General features: G+C 43.6%; 1 protein-coding gene across 1 annotated transcript in view; it reads left to right on the top strand.

The window, feature by feature from the left end:
- The window catches only part of ITPR2 (inositol 1,4,5-trisphosphate receptor type 2), a 920836-nt gene that overhangs the window by 147885 nt on the left and 754266 nt on the right, over positions 1-18685 (top strand). The window contains exon 14 of the mRNA XM_053719707.1: positions 17772-17962. Coding sequence (XP_053575682.1) covers positions 17772-17962 — 191 coding nt within the window. The remainder of the gene's footprint in view (positions 1-17771; positions 17963-18685) is intronic.

The following is an 18685-nucleotide window of genomic DNA, read 5'->3' as shown; positions in this document are numbered from 1 at the left end:
TCTCTTTTCTTGTGCCCTCTGGAATGCTTGCTCTGTCTGTAACAAACTTACAACTGTGCACGACCTGTTTGTTTCCAACGCTTTCAACCTTTTTAGCAATTACTGAAACCTGGCTATCTTCCTCTGACACTGCTTCCATTGCTGCTCTCACTCATGGTGGTCTTCACTTTAGCTATACACCTAGGCCAGGTGAGAGACAAGGTGGCGGTGTTGGCATCTTACTCTCTCCCTCCTGCTCCTATCAGTACCTATCCCCTGTTCCATCTCTCTCCTTTTCTTCCTTTGAAGTCCACTGCATTTGCCTGTTCTCCCCTCTCTCTCTCAGAGTGGCAATTATCTATCACCCCCCTGGACCAACCTCCCAATTCCTTGACAACTTTGCTGCCTGGCTTCCTTACTTTCTCTCTACAAATACACCTGCTCTAATCCTAGGGAACTTCAACATCCCCATTGACAACCCATCTGCCCCTGCTGCCTCTAAACTTCTCTCACTCACTAACTCCTTCGGCCTCTCACAATCCACCCTATTCCCTACCCACTGCGATGGACACTCTATTGATCTGGTATTCTCCTATATCTGCTCTCTCTCTGATGTTGCCTGTCACCCATTTCCCATCTCAGACCACCATCTGCTCACCTTTAATTTACAGGCTAAACCTACTTCCCCCCTTCACCCCCGCACCTGTAGAAATCTGCACACTGTAGACCCTCCCCAACTCTCCAACCTTATTCAGATGCGCCTCCCCCACACTTCCACGATATCCTGCCCTGACCTTGCTAAAACCCACTATAACAATACCCTCTTCTCTGCACCTGACACTCTCGCTCCTCCCCAACTTCGTAAAGCCCCACGTTGTCAGCTCCAGCCCTGGAACTCCCAGCAAACACGCCACCTGCAAAAATGCTCCCACACTGCTGAACGTGCCTGGAGGAAATCCTGCTCTGAACCGGTTTTCATGCACTATAAGTTCATTCTTCACTCCTACACCTCTGCCCTTCACCTAGCTAAGCGAACCTACTTCTCTGAAACTTCTCTGAGTGCTGAAACTACTAAACAGCTAATCCACTCCCTGGTAATTTCCCGACTTGACTACTGTAATAACTTACTATCTGGCCTCCCTCTCTCCCTCCTCTTTCCCCTTCAATCCATCCTAAATGCATCTGCAAGGCTAATCCACCTCTCTAGACGCTCTGTTTCTGCTGCACCCCTCTGTGAGTCCCTTCACTGGCTCCCCATTCACAGCAGAATTAAATTCAAAATTCTCACCCTGACCTACAAAGCCCTCACCAATTGCTGCCCCACCCTACCTGTCCTCACTCATCAACAAATATACTCCAGCCATCCCCTAAGATCCAACAATGACCTGCTTCTTGTGTCCTCTACCATCACCTCTACCATCACTCTCATGCTAGACTACAGGACTTCTCTCGTGCGGCACCACTCCTCTGGAACGCACTTCCTCGAGCTGTCAGACTTTCCCCTAACCTCTCCTCCTTTAAACGCTCCCTAAAGACCTTTCTGTTCAGGGAAGCTTATCACCCGACTTATTAACAAACTTACCTAACAAGTTACCCTCATCTATCTCCTCACTAACATCATTCTCACCTTTGCAGTCCCCACCTCCTGTTTCCCATCCTCCTACCCATCTAGATTGTAAGTTCCCACGGGAATAGGGCCCCCAATTCCCCCTGTATCTGTCTGTAAAATTTTGTCTCTTATTGTATTGTTTCTTCGTTGTACTTTTATCCTTGTACCCATGGGCAGCGCTGTGAAATCTGTTGGCGCTTTATAAATAAAGAATAATAATAATAAAATTAAGCACCTGCGTTTTTTATTAAAGGAGGTTCTGTCTACACTAGAGGTTCCAGAGGCTAAACTCCCTGAGGAACCTAAGATCCCTAAATTAGACAGGGTTTAAGAAGACAGGAAGGTCCCTATGACTTTTCCTGTGCCAGTTAAGATGGCAAACTATCACCTATATTGCGAGTTTTGCGTTACGGTTTTAAAGCTGATAAAATGGCCATTTCAGCGTAAAAACAGTAACACCGCCATTACGAGTTGTGTCGGTATAGCTATACCGCAAGCATTTTAGCCTGTAACGCAACGTCAATTCCGCACTCAAAAAAATTACTTTTTGCGGGGGATTTCCATAGCGCCGGTATTACAGGTTGTGCGGTGAGGCTAAAATACTTGCTTTGCAGCCTATACCGACACGATCCGTACTGCCATCTAAAAGCAGTAGTTATTAACTATTAACCCCTAAACCTTTCACCCTCAAACTTTAAATTAAAATTACAATTTCCCTATCTTAAAATAAATAAAAACTTACCTGTGAAATTAAAAAAAAAACTAAGTTTAAACTAACAATTAGCCTAACATAACTATTATACTAAAATTAAAATAACTACCAATTAAAAAAAACTAACGGCTAGATTACAAGTTTTGCGTTAAGCTGAAAAAGCAACGTTAACAGGTCCTAATGCTGCTTTTTTACTACCGCTGCTATTACGAGTCTTGCAGGTTTAGGGGCATCACACACTTCTTTGGCCTTACCGCAAAACGACTTACGTAAACTTTGTAAACCCTTTTTTCTATCGGACTTCTATAGCGCCGGTATTACGAGTCTGTCCTGGGAGGCCAAAAAGTGAGAAGATTCCGAACGCATTCTAAAGTCAGTAGTTAGGAGTTTTACACTACAACGCCGTAGCATAAACTAAACTAAACTAAAGTGCTAAAAAGTACACTAACACCCATAAACTACCTAATAACCCCTAAACTGAGGCCCTCCCGTATCACAAACACTATAATAACATTTTTAACCCCTAATCTGCCGCTCCGGACATCGCTGCCACTAGAATAAACATATTAACCCCTAAACCGCCACACTCCCGCCTCGCAAACACTAGTTAAATATTATTAACCCCTAATCTGCTGTCTCCAACGTCGCCGCCACTATATTAAATGTATTAACCCCTAAATATAACCCTAACACCCCCTAACTTAAATATAATTTAAATAAATTTAAAGAAAATTACTATAATTAACTAAATTATTCCTATTTAAAACGAAATACTTACCTATAAAATAAACCCAAAAATAGCTACAATATAACTAATAGTAGGATTTATTTTTATTTTACAGGCAAGTTTGTATTTATTTTAACTAGGTAGAATAGTTAGTAAATAGTTATTAACTATTTAATAACTACCTAGCTAAAACAAATACAAATTGACCTGTAAAATAAAACCTAACCTAAATTACAATTAAACCTAACACTACACCACCATTAAATAAATTAACTAAATTAAATACAATTAAATAAATTCAATACAATTAAATAAATTAAATTACATTAGCTAAATTACAAAAAAAACAAAACACTAAATTACAGAAAATAAAAAACAAATTACAGATCTTTAAACTAATTACACCTAATCTAATAGCCCTATCAAAATAAAAAGCCCCCCGAAAAAAAAAAAACCCTAGCCTAAACTAAACTAATCAATAGCCCTTAAAAGGGCCTTTTGTGGGACATTGCCCCAAAGTAATCAGCTCTTTTACCTGTAAAAAAAATACAAACAACCCCCCCAACACTAAAACCCACCACCCACACAACCAACCCCCCAAATAAAAGCCTAACAAAAAAACCTAAGCTCCCCATTGCCCTGAAAAGGGCATTTGGATGGGCATTGCCCTTAAAAGGGCATTTAGCTCTTTTGCAGGCCCAAAACCCTAACCTAAAAAATAAACCCACCCAATACACCCTTAAAAAAATCCTAACACTAACCCCCGAAGATTCACTTACCGGGAGAAGTCTTCATCCAAGTGGCAAGATGTCCTCAACGAAGCCGGCAGAAGTGGTCCTCCAGACGGGCAAAAGTGGTCCTCCAGACGGGCAAAAGTGGTCCTCCAGACGGGCAAAAGTGGTCCTCCAGACAGACAGAAGTCTTCATCCAGACGGCATCTTCTATCTTCATCCTTCCGGCGCGGAGCGGGTCCATCTTCAAGACATCCGACGCAGAGCATCCTCTTCAAACGACTGCTTCTTCGTAATGAATATCACTTTAACTGACGTCATCCAAGATGGCGTCCCTTAGATTCCGATTGGCTGATAGAATTCTATCAGCCAATCAGAATTAAGGTAGAAAAAATCCTATTGGCTGATGCAATCAGCCAATAGGATTTAGCTGGCATTCTATTGGCTGTTCCAATCAGCCAATAGAATGCAATTTCAATCCTATTGGCTGATTGGATCAGCCAATAGGATTGAAGTTCAATCCTAATGGCTGATCCAATCAGCCAATATGATTTTTTCTACCTTAATTCCGATTGGCTAATAGAATTCTATCAGCCAATCAGAATCTAAGGGATGCCATCTTGGATGACGTCAGTTAAAGTGATATTCATTACGAAGAAGCCGTCGTTTGAAGAGGATGCTCCGTGTCGGATGTCTTGAGGATGGACCCGCTCCGCGCCGGTAGGATCAAGATAGCAGATGCCGCCTGGATGAAGACTTCTGCCCGTCTGGAGGACCACTTCTGCCGGCTTCGTTGAGGACATCTTGCCGCTTGGGTGAAGACTTCCCAGTAAGTGAATCTTCGGGGGTTAGTGTTAGGATATTTTAAAGGGTGTATTGGGTGGGTTTATTTTTTAGGTTAGGGCTTTGGGCCTGCAAAAGAGCTAAATGCCCTTTTAAGGGCAATGGGGAGCTTAGTTTTTTTTTAGTTAGTATTTTATTTGGGGGGTTGGTTGTGTGGGTGGTGGGTTTTACTGTTGGGGGGGTTGTTTGTATTTTTTTTTACAGGTAAAAGAGCTGATTACTTTGGGGCAATGCCCCGCAAAAGGCCCTTTTGGTAGTTTAGTTTAGGCTAGGGTTTTTTTTATTTTGGGGGGCTTTTTTATTTTGATAGGGCTATTAGATTAGGTGTAATTAGTTTAAAGGGACAGTCTACACCAGAATTTTTATTGTTTTAAAAGATAGATAATCCCTTTATTACCCATTTCCCAGTTTTGCATAACATAGTTAAAATAATATACTTTTAACCTCTGTGATTATCTTGTATCTAAGCCTCTGCAAACTGCCCCTTTTTTCAGTTCTTTTGACAGACTTGCAGTCTAGCCAATCAGTGCCTGCTCCCAGATAACTTCACGTGCACGAGCACAGTGTTATCTATATGAAATATGTGAACTAACACCATCTAGTGGTGAAAAACTGTTAAAATGCAATCTGAAAGAGGTGGGCTTCAAGGTCTAAGAAATTAGCATATGAACCTCCTAGGTTAAGCTTTCAACTAAGAATACCAAGAGAACAAAGCAAAATTGTTGATAAAAGTAAATTGGAAAATTGTTTAAAATTACATGCTCTATCTGAATCATGAAAGTTTATTTTAGCCTAGACTGTCCCTTTAAAGATCTGTAATTTGTTTTTTATTTTCTGTAATTTAGTGTTTGTTTGTTTTTTGTGATTTAGCTAATTTAATTTATTTAATTTATTTAATTGTATTTAATTTAGTTAATTTATTTAATTGTATTTAATTTAGTTAATTTATTTAATTGTAGTGTAGTGTTAGGTGTTATTGTAACTTAGGTTGGGTTTTATTTTACAGGTCAATTTGTATTTATTTTAGCTAGGTAGTTATTAAATAGTTAGTAGGTAGGTTGTGGCAACATTGGGGGCGGCAGATTAGGGGTTAATAAATATAATGTAGGTGTCGGCGATGTTGGGGCAGCAGATTAGGGGTTTATAAATATAATGTAGGTGGCGGCGATGTCCAGAGCGGCAGATTAGGGGTTAATAAGAATAATTTAGGTGTCGGCGATGTCGGGGACGGCAGATTAGGGGTTAATAAGTGTAAGATTAGGGGTGTTTAGACTCGGGGTTCATGTTAGGGTGTTAGGTGTAAACATAAAATGTGTTTCCTCATAGGAATCAATGGGGCTGCGTTACTGAGTTTTACGCTGCTTTTTTGCAGGTGTTAGACTTTTTCTCAGCCGGCTCTCCCCATTGATGTCTATGGGGAAATCGTGCACGAACACGTACAACCAACTCACCGCTCACTTAAGCAGCGCTCGTAGTGGAGTGCGGTATGGAGCTCAATTTTGCTCTACGCTCACTTCTTGCCTGTTGTAAAAACATGTAATACCAGCGCTGTAGGTAAGTGAGCGGTGAGAAAAAACTGCTCGTTAGCACCGCACAGCTCCTAACGCAAAACTCGTAATCTGGCCGTTACACTACTAAAAAAAATTACGAAAAATAACAAACGCAATTTTCAAAATGAAAACAATTACACCTAATTAATCTGATAGCCCTATAAAAATGAAAAAGCCCCTAAAAATAAAAAAAAAACCCTAGCCTACAATAAACTACCAATAGCCCTTAAAAGGGCCTTTTGTATAGCATTGCCCTAAAGAAATCAGCTCTTTTACCTGTAAAAAAATACAAAGACACCCCAACAGTAAAACCCACCACCCAACCACCCCCCCAAAATAAAAAAACCTTACTCTAACAAAAACCTAAGCTTGGGCATTTGTATGGGCATTGCCCTTAAAAGGGCATTCAGCTCTTTTACATTGCCCTGAAAAGGGCATTCATCTCTTTTAAAAAAGCCCAAACCCTAATCTAAAAAAAAAACCCACCCAAAAAGATTTAAAAAAAATAAAAAAAAATAACACTAACCGCCGAAGATCCACTCACAGTTTTTGAAGTCCGGACATCCATCCTTCATCCCAGGCGGCTTCTATCTTCATCCCGGTAGCGAAACTATCCTTGAAGACATCCGGCGAGGAGCGTCCTCTTCATACGGTCACTGCCATACACTGGATCTTCAATGCAAGGAAGCCTTTTCAAAATGGCGTCCCTTGCATTCCTATTGGCTGATTTGATTCTTGAAATTCAAATCAGCCAATAGGATAAGAGCTACTGAAATCCTATTGGCTGTTCAAATCAGCCAATATGATGAATTGAAGATTCATCGTATGGCGGTGACCGTATGAAGAGGACGCTCCGCGCCGGATGTCTTCAAGGATGTATGCGCTCTCCGCGTTCCCGGGATGAAAATAGAAGACGCCGCCGGGATGAAGATAGAAGATGCCGCCTGGATGAAGACTTCTCGCCGCCTGGATGAGGATGGATGTCCGGACTTCAGAAACTGTTAGTGGATCTTCGGGGGTTAGTGTTAGTTTTTGTTTTTAAATCTTTTTGGGTGTTTTTTTTTAGATTAGGGTTGGGGCTTTTTTAAAAGAGCTGAATGCCCTTTTAAGGACAATGACTATACAAATGCCCTTTTCAGGGCAATGGGTATCTTAGGTTTTTGTTAGATTTAGGTTTTTTATTTTGGGAGGTTGGTTGGGTGGTGGGTTTTACTTTTGGGGGGTCTTTGTATTTTTTACAGGTAAAAGAGCTGATATCTTTAGGGCAATGCCCCACAAAAGACCATTTTATGGGCTATATTGGTAGTTTATTGTAGGCTAGGGGTTTTTTTTTATTTTGGGAGGGGCTTTTTTATTTTTATAGGGCTATGAGATTAGGTGTAATTGTTTTTATTTTGGATAATTTCTTTTTATTTTTTGTAATTTAGTATTTTTATTTTTTGTAATTTTAGACTTCATTTTTTTTAGTAGTGTTAGTTTTTTTTAATGTGTAATTTAGTTTTTTTAATTGGTAGTTATTTTAATATTAGTATGATAGTTATGTTAGGTTAATTGTTAGTTTAAACTTAGGTTTTTTTAATTTCACAGGTAAGTTTCTATTTATTTTTAAGATAGGGATATTGTAATTTTAGGGGTTAATAACTTTATTATTGTGGTGGCGATGTTGGTGAGCGAAGGAATGGGGATTAATAACTTTTAATAGTGGCGGTGATGTCGGGAGCGGCAGATTAGGGGTTAATAACTTTATTTCGGTGTCGGCGATGTCAGGGGCAGCAGATTAGGGGTGTTTAGACTTGGGGTTTATGTCAGGTTTAAACTTACGTTTTTTTTCCCCATAGATATCTATGGGGATGCGTTACGGATTTTTTCATTCCGCGCTTCAGGTGTTAGTTTTTTTTCTAACACTCTCTCCCTATTGATGTCTATGGGGAAAGCGTGCACGAGCACATATTCTCAGCCCTTGAATTTTGTGCGGTATGGAGCTTATCGCCACCATATTGCACGCACATGGCAGCTTTTCAGAAAGTTGTAATGGCAGCGCTATGGAGGGTTAAATAACGCAACTTTTGTTGCATTCGTTTCACACCCTCTATAGCACAAAACTCGTAATCTAGGCGTTTATTAGTATCGAATGGGAAAGAATAGGAACTTATTTTTCCCCCTCGTCTGCTTTTAAAAAATTATTCCCGGTTCCTGACACTCAATTGGATTTTTGGGGCTCCATCCCTAAGGTGGATGGCGTTATTTCTACACTGGCTAAGCGTTCTACTATCCCCCTGGATAGTAGATAGAGAGCCTATGGATAAGAAAATGGAAACTTTTCTGAGGAAGATGTTTCAACATACAGGGTTTTTATTTCAACCGGCGGCAGCTGTATCTTCGGTTGCTGGAGCAGCTACCTACTGGTGCGACACTCTGTCTGAGCTCATTGAGGTTGAAACTCCCCTCGAGGATATTCAAGAGAGAATTAAACTCCTTCATCTGTGACGCAAATATGCAGATTATTCGCCTTAATGCAAAGGCTTCTGGCTCTGCTGTTCTAGCCCGCCAGACTCTCTGGTTGAAGTCTTGGTCTGCCGATATGACTTCTAAATTCAGACTCCTTTCTCTTCCTTTCAAGTGGAAGATTTTATTCGGTCCAGGGCTGGACTCCATTATTTCTATGGTTACCAGAGGGAAGGGTGCCTTCCTACCGCAGAATAAGAAGAATAGGCCTAAGGGACAGCAATCGTCTAATTTTCGTTCCTTTCCTTCTGACAAATCGCAACAACAGCAATCCTCATCCAAGTCCGAGCAGCCCAACAGTACTTGGAAGCCGGCTCTGTCCTGAAATAAATCCAAACAGACTAAAAAGCCTGCTGGGAACAAATCGTCATGAAGGGGCGGTCTCCGATCCGGGATCGGATCGAGTAGGGGGCAGACTGTCTCTTTTTACAGACGCTTGGTTCCAGGATGTACAGGATCCTTAGGTCCTGGAGGTTGTATCTAAGGGATACAGGATAGGATTCAAATCTCATCCACCCAGGGGCAGATTCCTACTCTCCAGGCTGTCTACAAGACCAGAGAAGAGGACTGCCTTTTTAGGTTGCGTACAGGATCTCTCCTTTCTAGGAGTAATTACAGCAGAAAGAGGTTTGGGGTTTTATTCAAACCTTTTCGTGGTTCCAAAAAAGGAGGGAACTTTTTGTCCAATTCTAGACTTAAAGTGCCTAAACAAGTTTCTGAGTGTTCCCTCTTTCAAGATGGAGATAAAGGGTCAATCCTTCCTCTGGTTCAGGAAGGACAGTTTATGACCACCAGAGACCTAAAGGATGCATACCTTCACATTCCCATACACAGGGAGCATTTTCAGTTCCTGAGGTTTGCCTTTCTGGACCAGCATTTCCAGTTCATAGCTCTTCCGTTTGGCCTAGCTACTGCTCCAAGGATATTTACAAAGGTTCTGGGGGCTCTTCTAGCCATTGCCAGAACATGAGGTATTGCATTAGCGCCTTACCTGGATGATATCTTGGTACAGGCACCATCTTTTCGTCTAGCAGAAGAACATTCTGAGTCCCTTCTTAGTCTTCTTCAATCACATGGATGGAAGATAAACTTCGAAAACAGTTCTCTTACTCCAAGTACAAGGGGGAATTTCCTGGGGACAATAATAGACTCCATATCCATGAGAATATTTCTCACAGATCAGAGACGTTGCAAGCTAACTACTGCATGTCTTGCCCTCCAGGCCTCCTTGAGACCCTCAGTGGCCCAGTGTATAGAGGTGATCGGTCTTATTGTGTCCTGTATGGACAACATTCCTTTGGCCAGATTCCATCTTAGGCCCTTACAACTATGCATGCTGAGACAATGTAACGGCGACTATTCAGATCTGTCTCAACAAATTGTGCTGGACAACCTGTCGAAAAAATCTCGCTTTCTTGGTAGCTCTGTCCAGATCATCTGTCCCAAGGCACATGCTTCTGAAGACCATCCTGGGAGATTTTGACTACAGACGCAAGCCTTTCCGGCTGGAGAGCTGTTTGGGGTGCCAAGGAGGCACAAGGGCTGTGGACTCAGGAGAAGTCCTCCCTTCCGATCAATATATTGGAACTCTGGGCAATCTTCAATGCCTTGAAGGCTTGGCCCCTTTTGGGTTCGTCCCAGTTTATCATATTCCAATCAGACAATATAACCTTGGTTGCCTACATCAACCATAAGGGGGGAACGAGAAGTCGCTTGGCGATGAGAGAAGTATCTCAGATACTAGAGTGGATGGAGACTCACGGATGTACGCTGTCAGCTTTCTCGGAGATATGCAGCAAGTGGGGGATGCTGGAGATGGATCTCATGGCATCCCACCTCAATACCAAGCTACCCAGGTACGGATTGAGGTTGAGGGATCCTCAGGCGGAACTGATAGATGCCCTATCAGTACCATGGAGGTTCAGACTCATATATTTTTTCCTCCATTACCGCTTCTCCCTCGTGTGGTGGCTCACATGAATCAGGAGCGAGCTTCAGTGATTCTGATTGCTCTGTCGTGGTTGCAAAGGACGTAGTTTGTGGATCTGGTGGGGATGTCCTTATCTACTCAGTGGAGGTTATTTTGTAGCAGAGATCTGCTGATACAGGGTCACTTCGTTCATCAAAAGCTAAATTCTCTGAGGCTGACTGCGTGGAGATTGAACGCTTAGTCTTAGCCAAGAGAGGGTTTTCTGAGTGGTATCGACACTATGGTTCAAGTTCGTAAGCCAGTTACTCATCGTATCTACCATAAAGTGTGGAGGACTTGTACTGGTGTGAAGAGCGTGGCTTTTCCTGGCATAAGGTTAAGGTTGCCAGAATGGAAAAGGGTCTATCTGCTAGTTCCCTGAAGGGACAGATATCGGCCCTGTCAGTGTTACTGCACAAGAGATTGGCTGAGTTTCCGGATGTGCAGTCCTTTGTTAAGGCTCTGACTAGGATCAGACCTGTGTTTAGATCTGGGGCTCCGCCTTGGTGCCTTAATCTTGTTCTTAGTGTTTTGCAGAAGGCTATGTTTGAACCTATGCATAATGTTAACATTAAATTGTTATCTTGGAAGGTTCTTTTTTTGTTGGCTATTTCCTCTGCGCGCAAAGTTTCTGAGATTTCTTCTTTTGCAATGTGATCTCCCTTATCTGGTTTTCCATGCTGATAAGGCAGTTTTACGTACTAAATTAGGGTTCCTCCCTAAGGTGGTGTCGGATCGTAACATTAATCAAGAAATTGTTGTTCCTTCCTTGTGTCCTAATCCTTCTTTAGCAAAGGAATGTTTGCTTCACAATTTAGATGTGGTTCGTGCCTTAAAGTTCTATCTTCAGGCTACTAAGGAATTCAGACAATGCTCTTTGTTTGTCATTTATACGGGAAAGAGTAAGGGGCAGAAGACTACTACGACTTCCCTATCTTTCTGATTGAGGAGTGTCATCCGCTTAGCTTATGAGACAGCACGGAGACAGCCTCCTAAGAGGTTAACAGCTCATTCCAATAGAGCAGTGGCTTCCTCCTGGGCTTTTAAGAACGAAGCCTCTATTGATCAGATTTGTAAGGCAGCTACCTGGTACTCCTTACACACTTTTTCTAAATTTTACAAGTTTTTTGTGTTTGCTTCGGCTGAAGCAGTTTTCGGGAGAAAAGTTTTGCAGGCTGTGGTGCCCTCAGAATAGAGGGTCCGCCTCTTTTTTCTGTTCCCTCACGTTATTCCTTCAGTGCCCTCTGGAGCTTGGGTATAGTTTTCCCAACAGTAAGGAATGAAGTCGTGGACTCTCCCTGCCTTATGGAAGGAAAACATAATTTATGCTTATTATTATTATTATTATTATTATTATTATTATTATCGGTTATTTGTAGAGCGCCAACAGATTCCGCAGCGCTATAAACAAAGGGGGAGTACAACAAAACAATTATAGGGATCAAATGGGTAGAGGGCCCTGCCAAGAGTCGCACTGTTGTCAGCTCTTAAGAAGGTGATCTACAAACAGCTGGACTAGTCCACGACCCCGCCCTTAATTTATTTTTTGTTGGGCGGCTCCCTTTTTATATTATTTCTTCTGGCACCTTTATACCCTGATGTTTCTCCTACTTTTCCTTGTTCCCTCAGCAGAATGACTGGGGGATGGGGGAAGTGGGAGGGATAAGTTAAGCCTTTTGGCTGGGGTGTCTTTGCCTCCTCCTGGTGGCCAGGTGTTTTATTTCCCAGCAGTAAGGAATAATGGCGTGGACTCTCCCTGCCAGGAAGGAAAGAAATTTATCTGGTAAGCATAAATTATGTTTTTTGAAGAGATACCTAGGTAGGTGTCTGGCATGGTAGGAAATAGTGCTGCCCTCTAGTGCTCTTGCAAAACTGCTGCCATATAGTGCTCTAGACAAGTGCATACTCCTGAGCTTTTTAGCCCTAAGTGTCTGATTCTCAAAAGCTCTGTGGTCTGGTGAGATTCTATAAGACGCCTTGTTAGTATTATTGTTTTTAAAGGCAATGTTTACTTTTGGACTGTGTATCTCTTTAATATGCTTTATTCAAAGGAACTGACTTCACCATGTAGTGCTCAGTAATCTAACATACCCCTGAGCAGCTGCTGGATGCTTTCCAGGATGTAAAAAGCAAGTGGGCAATGGCCCACCAGTAATTTGTGGGTGGTGGAATGAGCGGGGAGGGCTACATGCTAATGGGCTGGATTGCATGTGTTCAGTGAGCATGCCTGGGAGGTCAGTGGGTGTGTCCTGGAAGTATGTGGGGCGTGTCTGCACTGAGCTTGAACTAGGCTAAGTCCCTTAATACCAGGACACCTAGTGGTTGTGGGTGGGACAGCAACCCGTGACAATCCCGCATAATGCATAACGGTTTGGAGTTATGATGAATGATGGATTCTCTCTATGCCAGAGAGATTTTGAGAATCGTTCCCTAAATAAATGCTAGATAGAATAATGTATTCAAAGCAAAGATTTACCTGGGAGTATATGCAGATAAGCTATATTAGTTATTTAAATATTGAAAACAATGAGTGTATGTTTTATTGCTTGTAAAGCATAGGGCACCACCTTGTTGTAACCTAGGTGTCCTCTGCTGAGACCAATCAGGGACAGTTATAAATGAGTCACTAGAGTGTGCAGCCAATGACTGTGTGCAATACAGCAGTGTTAGGTCTGGAGTCTGCATTCCAACTCAACAAGAATTCTGTTGCATTTTTATTTATATTTTTACTACATATAATTATACATTTTATATTACAGTCTCAAAGTGTTCCCATATACATACATACACACAGATAGACAGATAAAGAGAGAGAGCTGAAGGTGCACGCTCCTAAGACTACCTCAGTATGCTCTTATGTATAGGAGCTAAGTTTAAACATAGGAGACCAAAGAAAGAGGGAAATATGAAATAAATAGAAGTAAAATACAGATATTATTTGTATGCTGTGTCGCAATCTTCATGTTTTCAGTAGATAACGGTTTCTGGTCATCAGCCAGTATACCAGTATTGTCGGTGTGTAGTTTTACAGTGATGATAGTCCCCCTGAAACTGAAAATAACAAAAGATTGCTATCTGCGTTGTCAGTCGCATGATTTTGTAATCTAATAAATTAAATGTTTAGAATTAAAGTGATGGTAAATCTGAGTGTTTAATAACAAATGCTAGAATTTACCATCACTAAAAATAAAGTGGAGTTTATGTCATCAGTTATTAAAAAAAGGTTACTATAAACTTACCCAGACTGTGCCGTTGCACATTGCTAAAGTCAGAGCCTCCGGCCACCCAAGGCACATCCACCTCTAAACCAATAGCAATGCGTGTCATCTGACAGTGTTCTGTAGGCTACCACGGCTATTGGTTTAGAGGTGCAAACGTCACCTCATTAAAGGAGGTGTTTAGCAATGTGCAGCAGCACAGTCAGGGTGAGTATAGCAATGTGCAGCGGCACAGTCAGGGTGAGTATAGCAATGTGCAACAGCACAGTCAGGGTGAGTATAGCAATGTGCAGCGGCACAGTCAGCGTGAGTTTATCAATGTGCAGCGGTACAGTCAGGGTGAGTTTAGCAATGTGTAGCGGCACAGTCAGGGTGAGTTTAGCAATGTGCAGCGGCGCAGTCCGGGTGAGTTTAGCGATGTGTAGCGGCACAGTCAGGGTGAGTATAGCAATGTGTAGCGGCACAGTCAGGGTGAGTTTAGCAATGTGTAGCGGCACAGTCAGGGTGAGTTTAGCAATGTGTAGCGGCACAGTCAGGGTGAGTTTAGCGATGTGCAGTGGCACAGTCAGGGTGAGTTTAGCGATGTGTAGCGGCACAGTCAGGGTGAGTTTAGCAATGTGTAGCGGCACAGTCAGGGTGAGTTTAGCAATGTGTAGCGGCACAGTCAGGGTAAGTTTAGCAATGTGTAGCGGCACAGTCAGGGTGAGTTTAGCAATGTGTAGCGGCACAGTCAGGGTGAGTTTAGCAATGTGTAGCGGCACAGTCAGGGTGAGTTTAGCAATGTGTAGCGGCACAGTCAGGGTGAGTTTAGCAATGTGTAGCGGCACAGTCAGGGTGAGTTTAGCAATGTGTAGCGGCACAGTCAGGGTGAGTTTAGCAATGTGTAGCGGCACAGTCAGGGTGAGTTTAGCAATGTGTAGCGGCACAGTCAGGGTGAGTTTAGCAATGTGTAGCGGCACAGTCAGGGTGAGTATAGCAATGTGTAGCGGCACAGTCAGGGTGAGTTTAGCAATGTGCAGCGGCACAGTCAGGGTGAGTTTAGCAACGTGCAGCGGCACAGTCAGGGTGAGTATAGCAATGTGTAGCGGCACAGTCAGGGTGAGTTTAGCGATGTGCAGTGGCACAGTCAGGGTGAGTTTAGCAATGTGCAGCGGCACAGTCAGGGTGAGTTTAGCGATGTGCAGTGGCACAGTCAGGGTGAGTTTAGCAATGTGCAGCGGCACAGTCAGGGTGAGTTTAGCAATGTGCAGTGGAACAGTCCGGGTGAGTTTATCAATGTGCAGCGGCACAGGCAGGGTGAGTTTATCAATGTGCAGCGGCACAGTCAGGGTGAGTTTATCAATGTGCAGCGGCACAGGCAGGGTGAGTTTATCAATGTGCAGCGGCACAGTCAGGGTGAGTTTAGCAACGTGCAGCGGCACAGTCAGGGTGAGTATAGCAATGTGTAGCGGCACCGGCAGGGTGAGTTTATCAATGTGCAGCGGCGCAGTCCGGGTGAGTTTAGCGATGTGCAGCGGCACAGGCAGGGTGAGTTTAGCAATGTGCAGCGGCACAGTTAGGGTGAGTTTAGCGATGTGCAGTGGCACAGTCAGGGTGAGTTTAGCAATGTGCAGCGGCACAGTCAGGGTGAGTTTAGCAATGTGCAGTGGAACAGTCAGGGTGAGTTTAGCAATGTGCAGCGGCACAGTCAGCGTGAGTTTAGCAACGTGCAGCGGCACAGTCAGGGTGAGTTTAGCAATGTGCAGCGGCACAGTCAGGGTGAGTTTAGCAATGTGCAGCGGCACAGTCAGGGGGTGAGTTTAGCAATGTGCAGCGGCACGGTCAGGGTGAGTTTAGCAATGTGCAGCGGCACAGTCAGCGTGAGTTTAGCAATGTGCAGCGGCACAGTCAGGGTGAGTTTAGCAATGTGCAGCGGAACAGTCAGGGTGAGTTTAGCAATGTGCAGCGGCACAGTCAGCGTGAGTTTATCAATGTGCAGCGGCGCAGTCCGGGTGAGTTTAGCGATGTGCAGCGGCGCAGTCCGGGTGAGTTTAGCGATGTGCAGCGGCACAGGCAGGGTGAGTTTAGCAATGTGCAGTGGAACAGTCAGGGTGAGTTTAGCAATGTGCAGCGGCACAGTCAGCGTGAGTTTATCAATGTGCAGCGGCGCAGTCCGGGTGAGTTTAGCGATGTGCAGCGGCACAGGCAGGGTGAGTTTAGCAATGTGCAGTGGAACAGTCAGGGTGAGTTTAGCAATGTGCAGCGGCACAGTCAGCGTGAGTTTATCAATGTGCAGCGGCGCAGTCCGGGTGAGTTTAGCGATGTGCAGCGGCACAGTCAGGGTGAGTTTAGCAATGTGCAGCGGCACAGTCAGGGTGAGTTTAGCGATGTGCAGCGGCACAGTCAGGGTGAGTTTAGCAATGTGCAGCGGCACAGTCAGGGTGAGTTTAGCGATGTGCAGCGGCACAGTCAGGGTGAGTTTAGCAATGTGCAGCGGCACAGTCAGGGTGAGTTTAGCAATGTGCAGCGGCACAGTCAGGGTGAGTTTAGCAATGTGCAGCGGCACAGTCAGGGTGAGTTTAGCAATGTGCAGCGGCACAGTCAGGGTGAGTTTAGCGATGTGCAGCGGCACAGTCAGGGTGAGTTTAGCGATGAGCAGCGGCACAGTCAGGGTGAGTTTAGCGATGAGCAGCGGCACAGTCAGGGTGAGTTTAGCAATGTGTAGCGGCACAGTCAGGGTGAGTTTAGCGATGTGCAGCGGCACAGTCAGGGTGAGTTTAGCAATGTGCAGCGGCACAGTCAGGGTGAGTTTAGCAATGTGCAGCGGCACAGTCAGGGTGAGTTTAGCAATGTGCAGCGGCACAGTCAGGGTGAGTTTAGCAATGTGCAGCGGCACAGTCAGGGTGAGTTTAGCAATGTGCAGCGGCACAGTCAGGGTGAGTTTAGCGATGTGCAGCGGCACAGTCAGGGTGAGTTTAGCGATGAGCAGCGGCACAGTCAGGGTGAGTTTAGCGATGAGCAGCGGCACAGTCAGGGTGAGTTTAGCAATGTGTAGCGGCACAGTCAGGGTGAGTTTAGCAATGTGCAGCGGCACAGTCAGGGTGAGTTTAGCAATGTGCAGCGGCACAGTCAGGGTTAGTTTAGCAATGTGCAGCGGCACAGTCAGGGTGAGTTTAGCACCCTTTTTTTAATAACTGATGACTTAAACACCATTTTATTTTTAGTGATGGTAAATCCTAGCATTTGTTAAACACTCAGATTTATCATCACTTTTTAGGGATAAGACATGAATATGTGGATTTAGAGATGAGATAACAGGTTGAGGATTTGGATTGTGATCTGCTAAACAGGACTGTCTGATTGTGATCGTATCAACTTTGTAAAGGGCCCATCAGCTGTCAACTTGCCGATGATTGTAAAACAATAGTCTGTGATTATCCCCTTATTTTTTTATAATGTACTTTGTTCTCTTGGTATCCGTTGTTGAAAATGAATGTGCACATATCCTACACTAGTGGGAGCTCGCTGCTTATTGGTACCTGCACACATTTGTCTCTTGTGATTGGCTAACTAGACGTGTTCAGCTAGCTGCCAGTCGTGAAATACTGTTAATTCAGCAAAGGATAACAAGAGAATGAAGCACATTTGATAATAGAAGTAAATTGGAAAGTTGTTTGAATTTGAATGTTTTATCCAAATCATGAAAGAAAATGTTGGGGTTTCCTGTCCCTTTAACTATAGGTTTACGTCTGTCTGTCTGTCTACCTATCTAATGTTCCTCTTTAGCTTGTACTTCACCACATTCCCCTCTGGCATTTAATAGGTTAGCTGAAGGTTGTGCTGGCTTCTACTTCTGAGTTATTGTTTAGTTAATAGTGTATTAAACCCTTGTTTTGTGCATTTGTCAGCAGTACCATTTAGTAATCATGCGCCTCTATCATGGGTATAGGAAATAACGTCCTGAGGACCATACATGGTGTAGGAGAGATGATGACTCAGATGGTCCTTAGCCGAGGATCCGTCCTTCCTATGGCAGCACCAGACGTGCAGGGGCTTCACTCCAGCAAACAGACCAGCTCCCCAGACACTGAGGACATCACAGTTATGGACACCAAGCTAAAAATCATTGAGATTTTACAGGTAGATAATGTCCAGATGTTTCCTGTAGATGCCAAATGGTTTTATTCTGAGCGCAAGGCTTTCCAGATGTACAGAGCTTCCTCCTTAAGCATTGAGGCGACCCCTATCAACAACAAATCACTGCGTAGCTATCAGCGTACGTCCTAGGCTCAGCCTTGTTCACGAGAACAAAAAACATGTGTCTAAAAAATCATCCACAGACATCTGCCTGATATTAAAGTCACTTTCTTGTTTGTTCTCCTGTTTAATGAGTCTGTCCAGCTGGACTTGGTGGATTCTGAATAAAATGTATTGTTTTTTGCTGTTTTGCACTGATGATCTTTTATTTATTTATTTTTTGTAATTTGCCCTCTTTGGCTGCAAGTTTAATTGTGTTTTACTGCGGTGACACAGTAACGATGTGGTCAGGCAAATGTGTTTTATGCACTCAGCTTCCACTGAACATTATGTAGAGAACTTCACAGAAAAATTATTTAGAGCATGTATGATGCTAGGCACGCCCTCCAGACCGCGATCCCATCAGGGAAGCGCCAGTCAGGAAAGCCAAGCGGTTAGAACGTTGTATTTCGTCATTTGGCGCTAAAGCCCAGCAAAATTCGGACGAAATACAACGTCCTAATGGCGTTAAAGGGTTAAAAAAAATTGGTTTTGGAGTGGAATTACACATTTTGCAGAAATTTGGCAGTTAGATCCAGACTGGGAATGTCATAAACAATATTGCAC

The sequence above is a fragment of the Bombina bombina genome, chromosome 6, assembly GCF_027579735.1.
Source record: "Bombina bombina isolate aBomBom1 chromosome 6, aBomBom1.pri, whole genome shotgun sequence".
NCBI lineage: Eukaryota > Metazoa > Chordata > Amphibia > Anura > Bombinatoridae > Bombina > Bombina bombina.
This window is presented reverse-complemented; position numbering and strand designations above follow the sequence as displayed.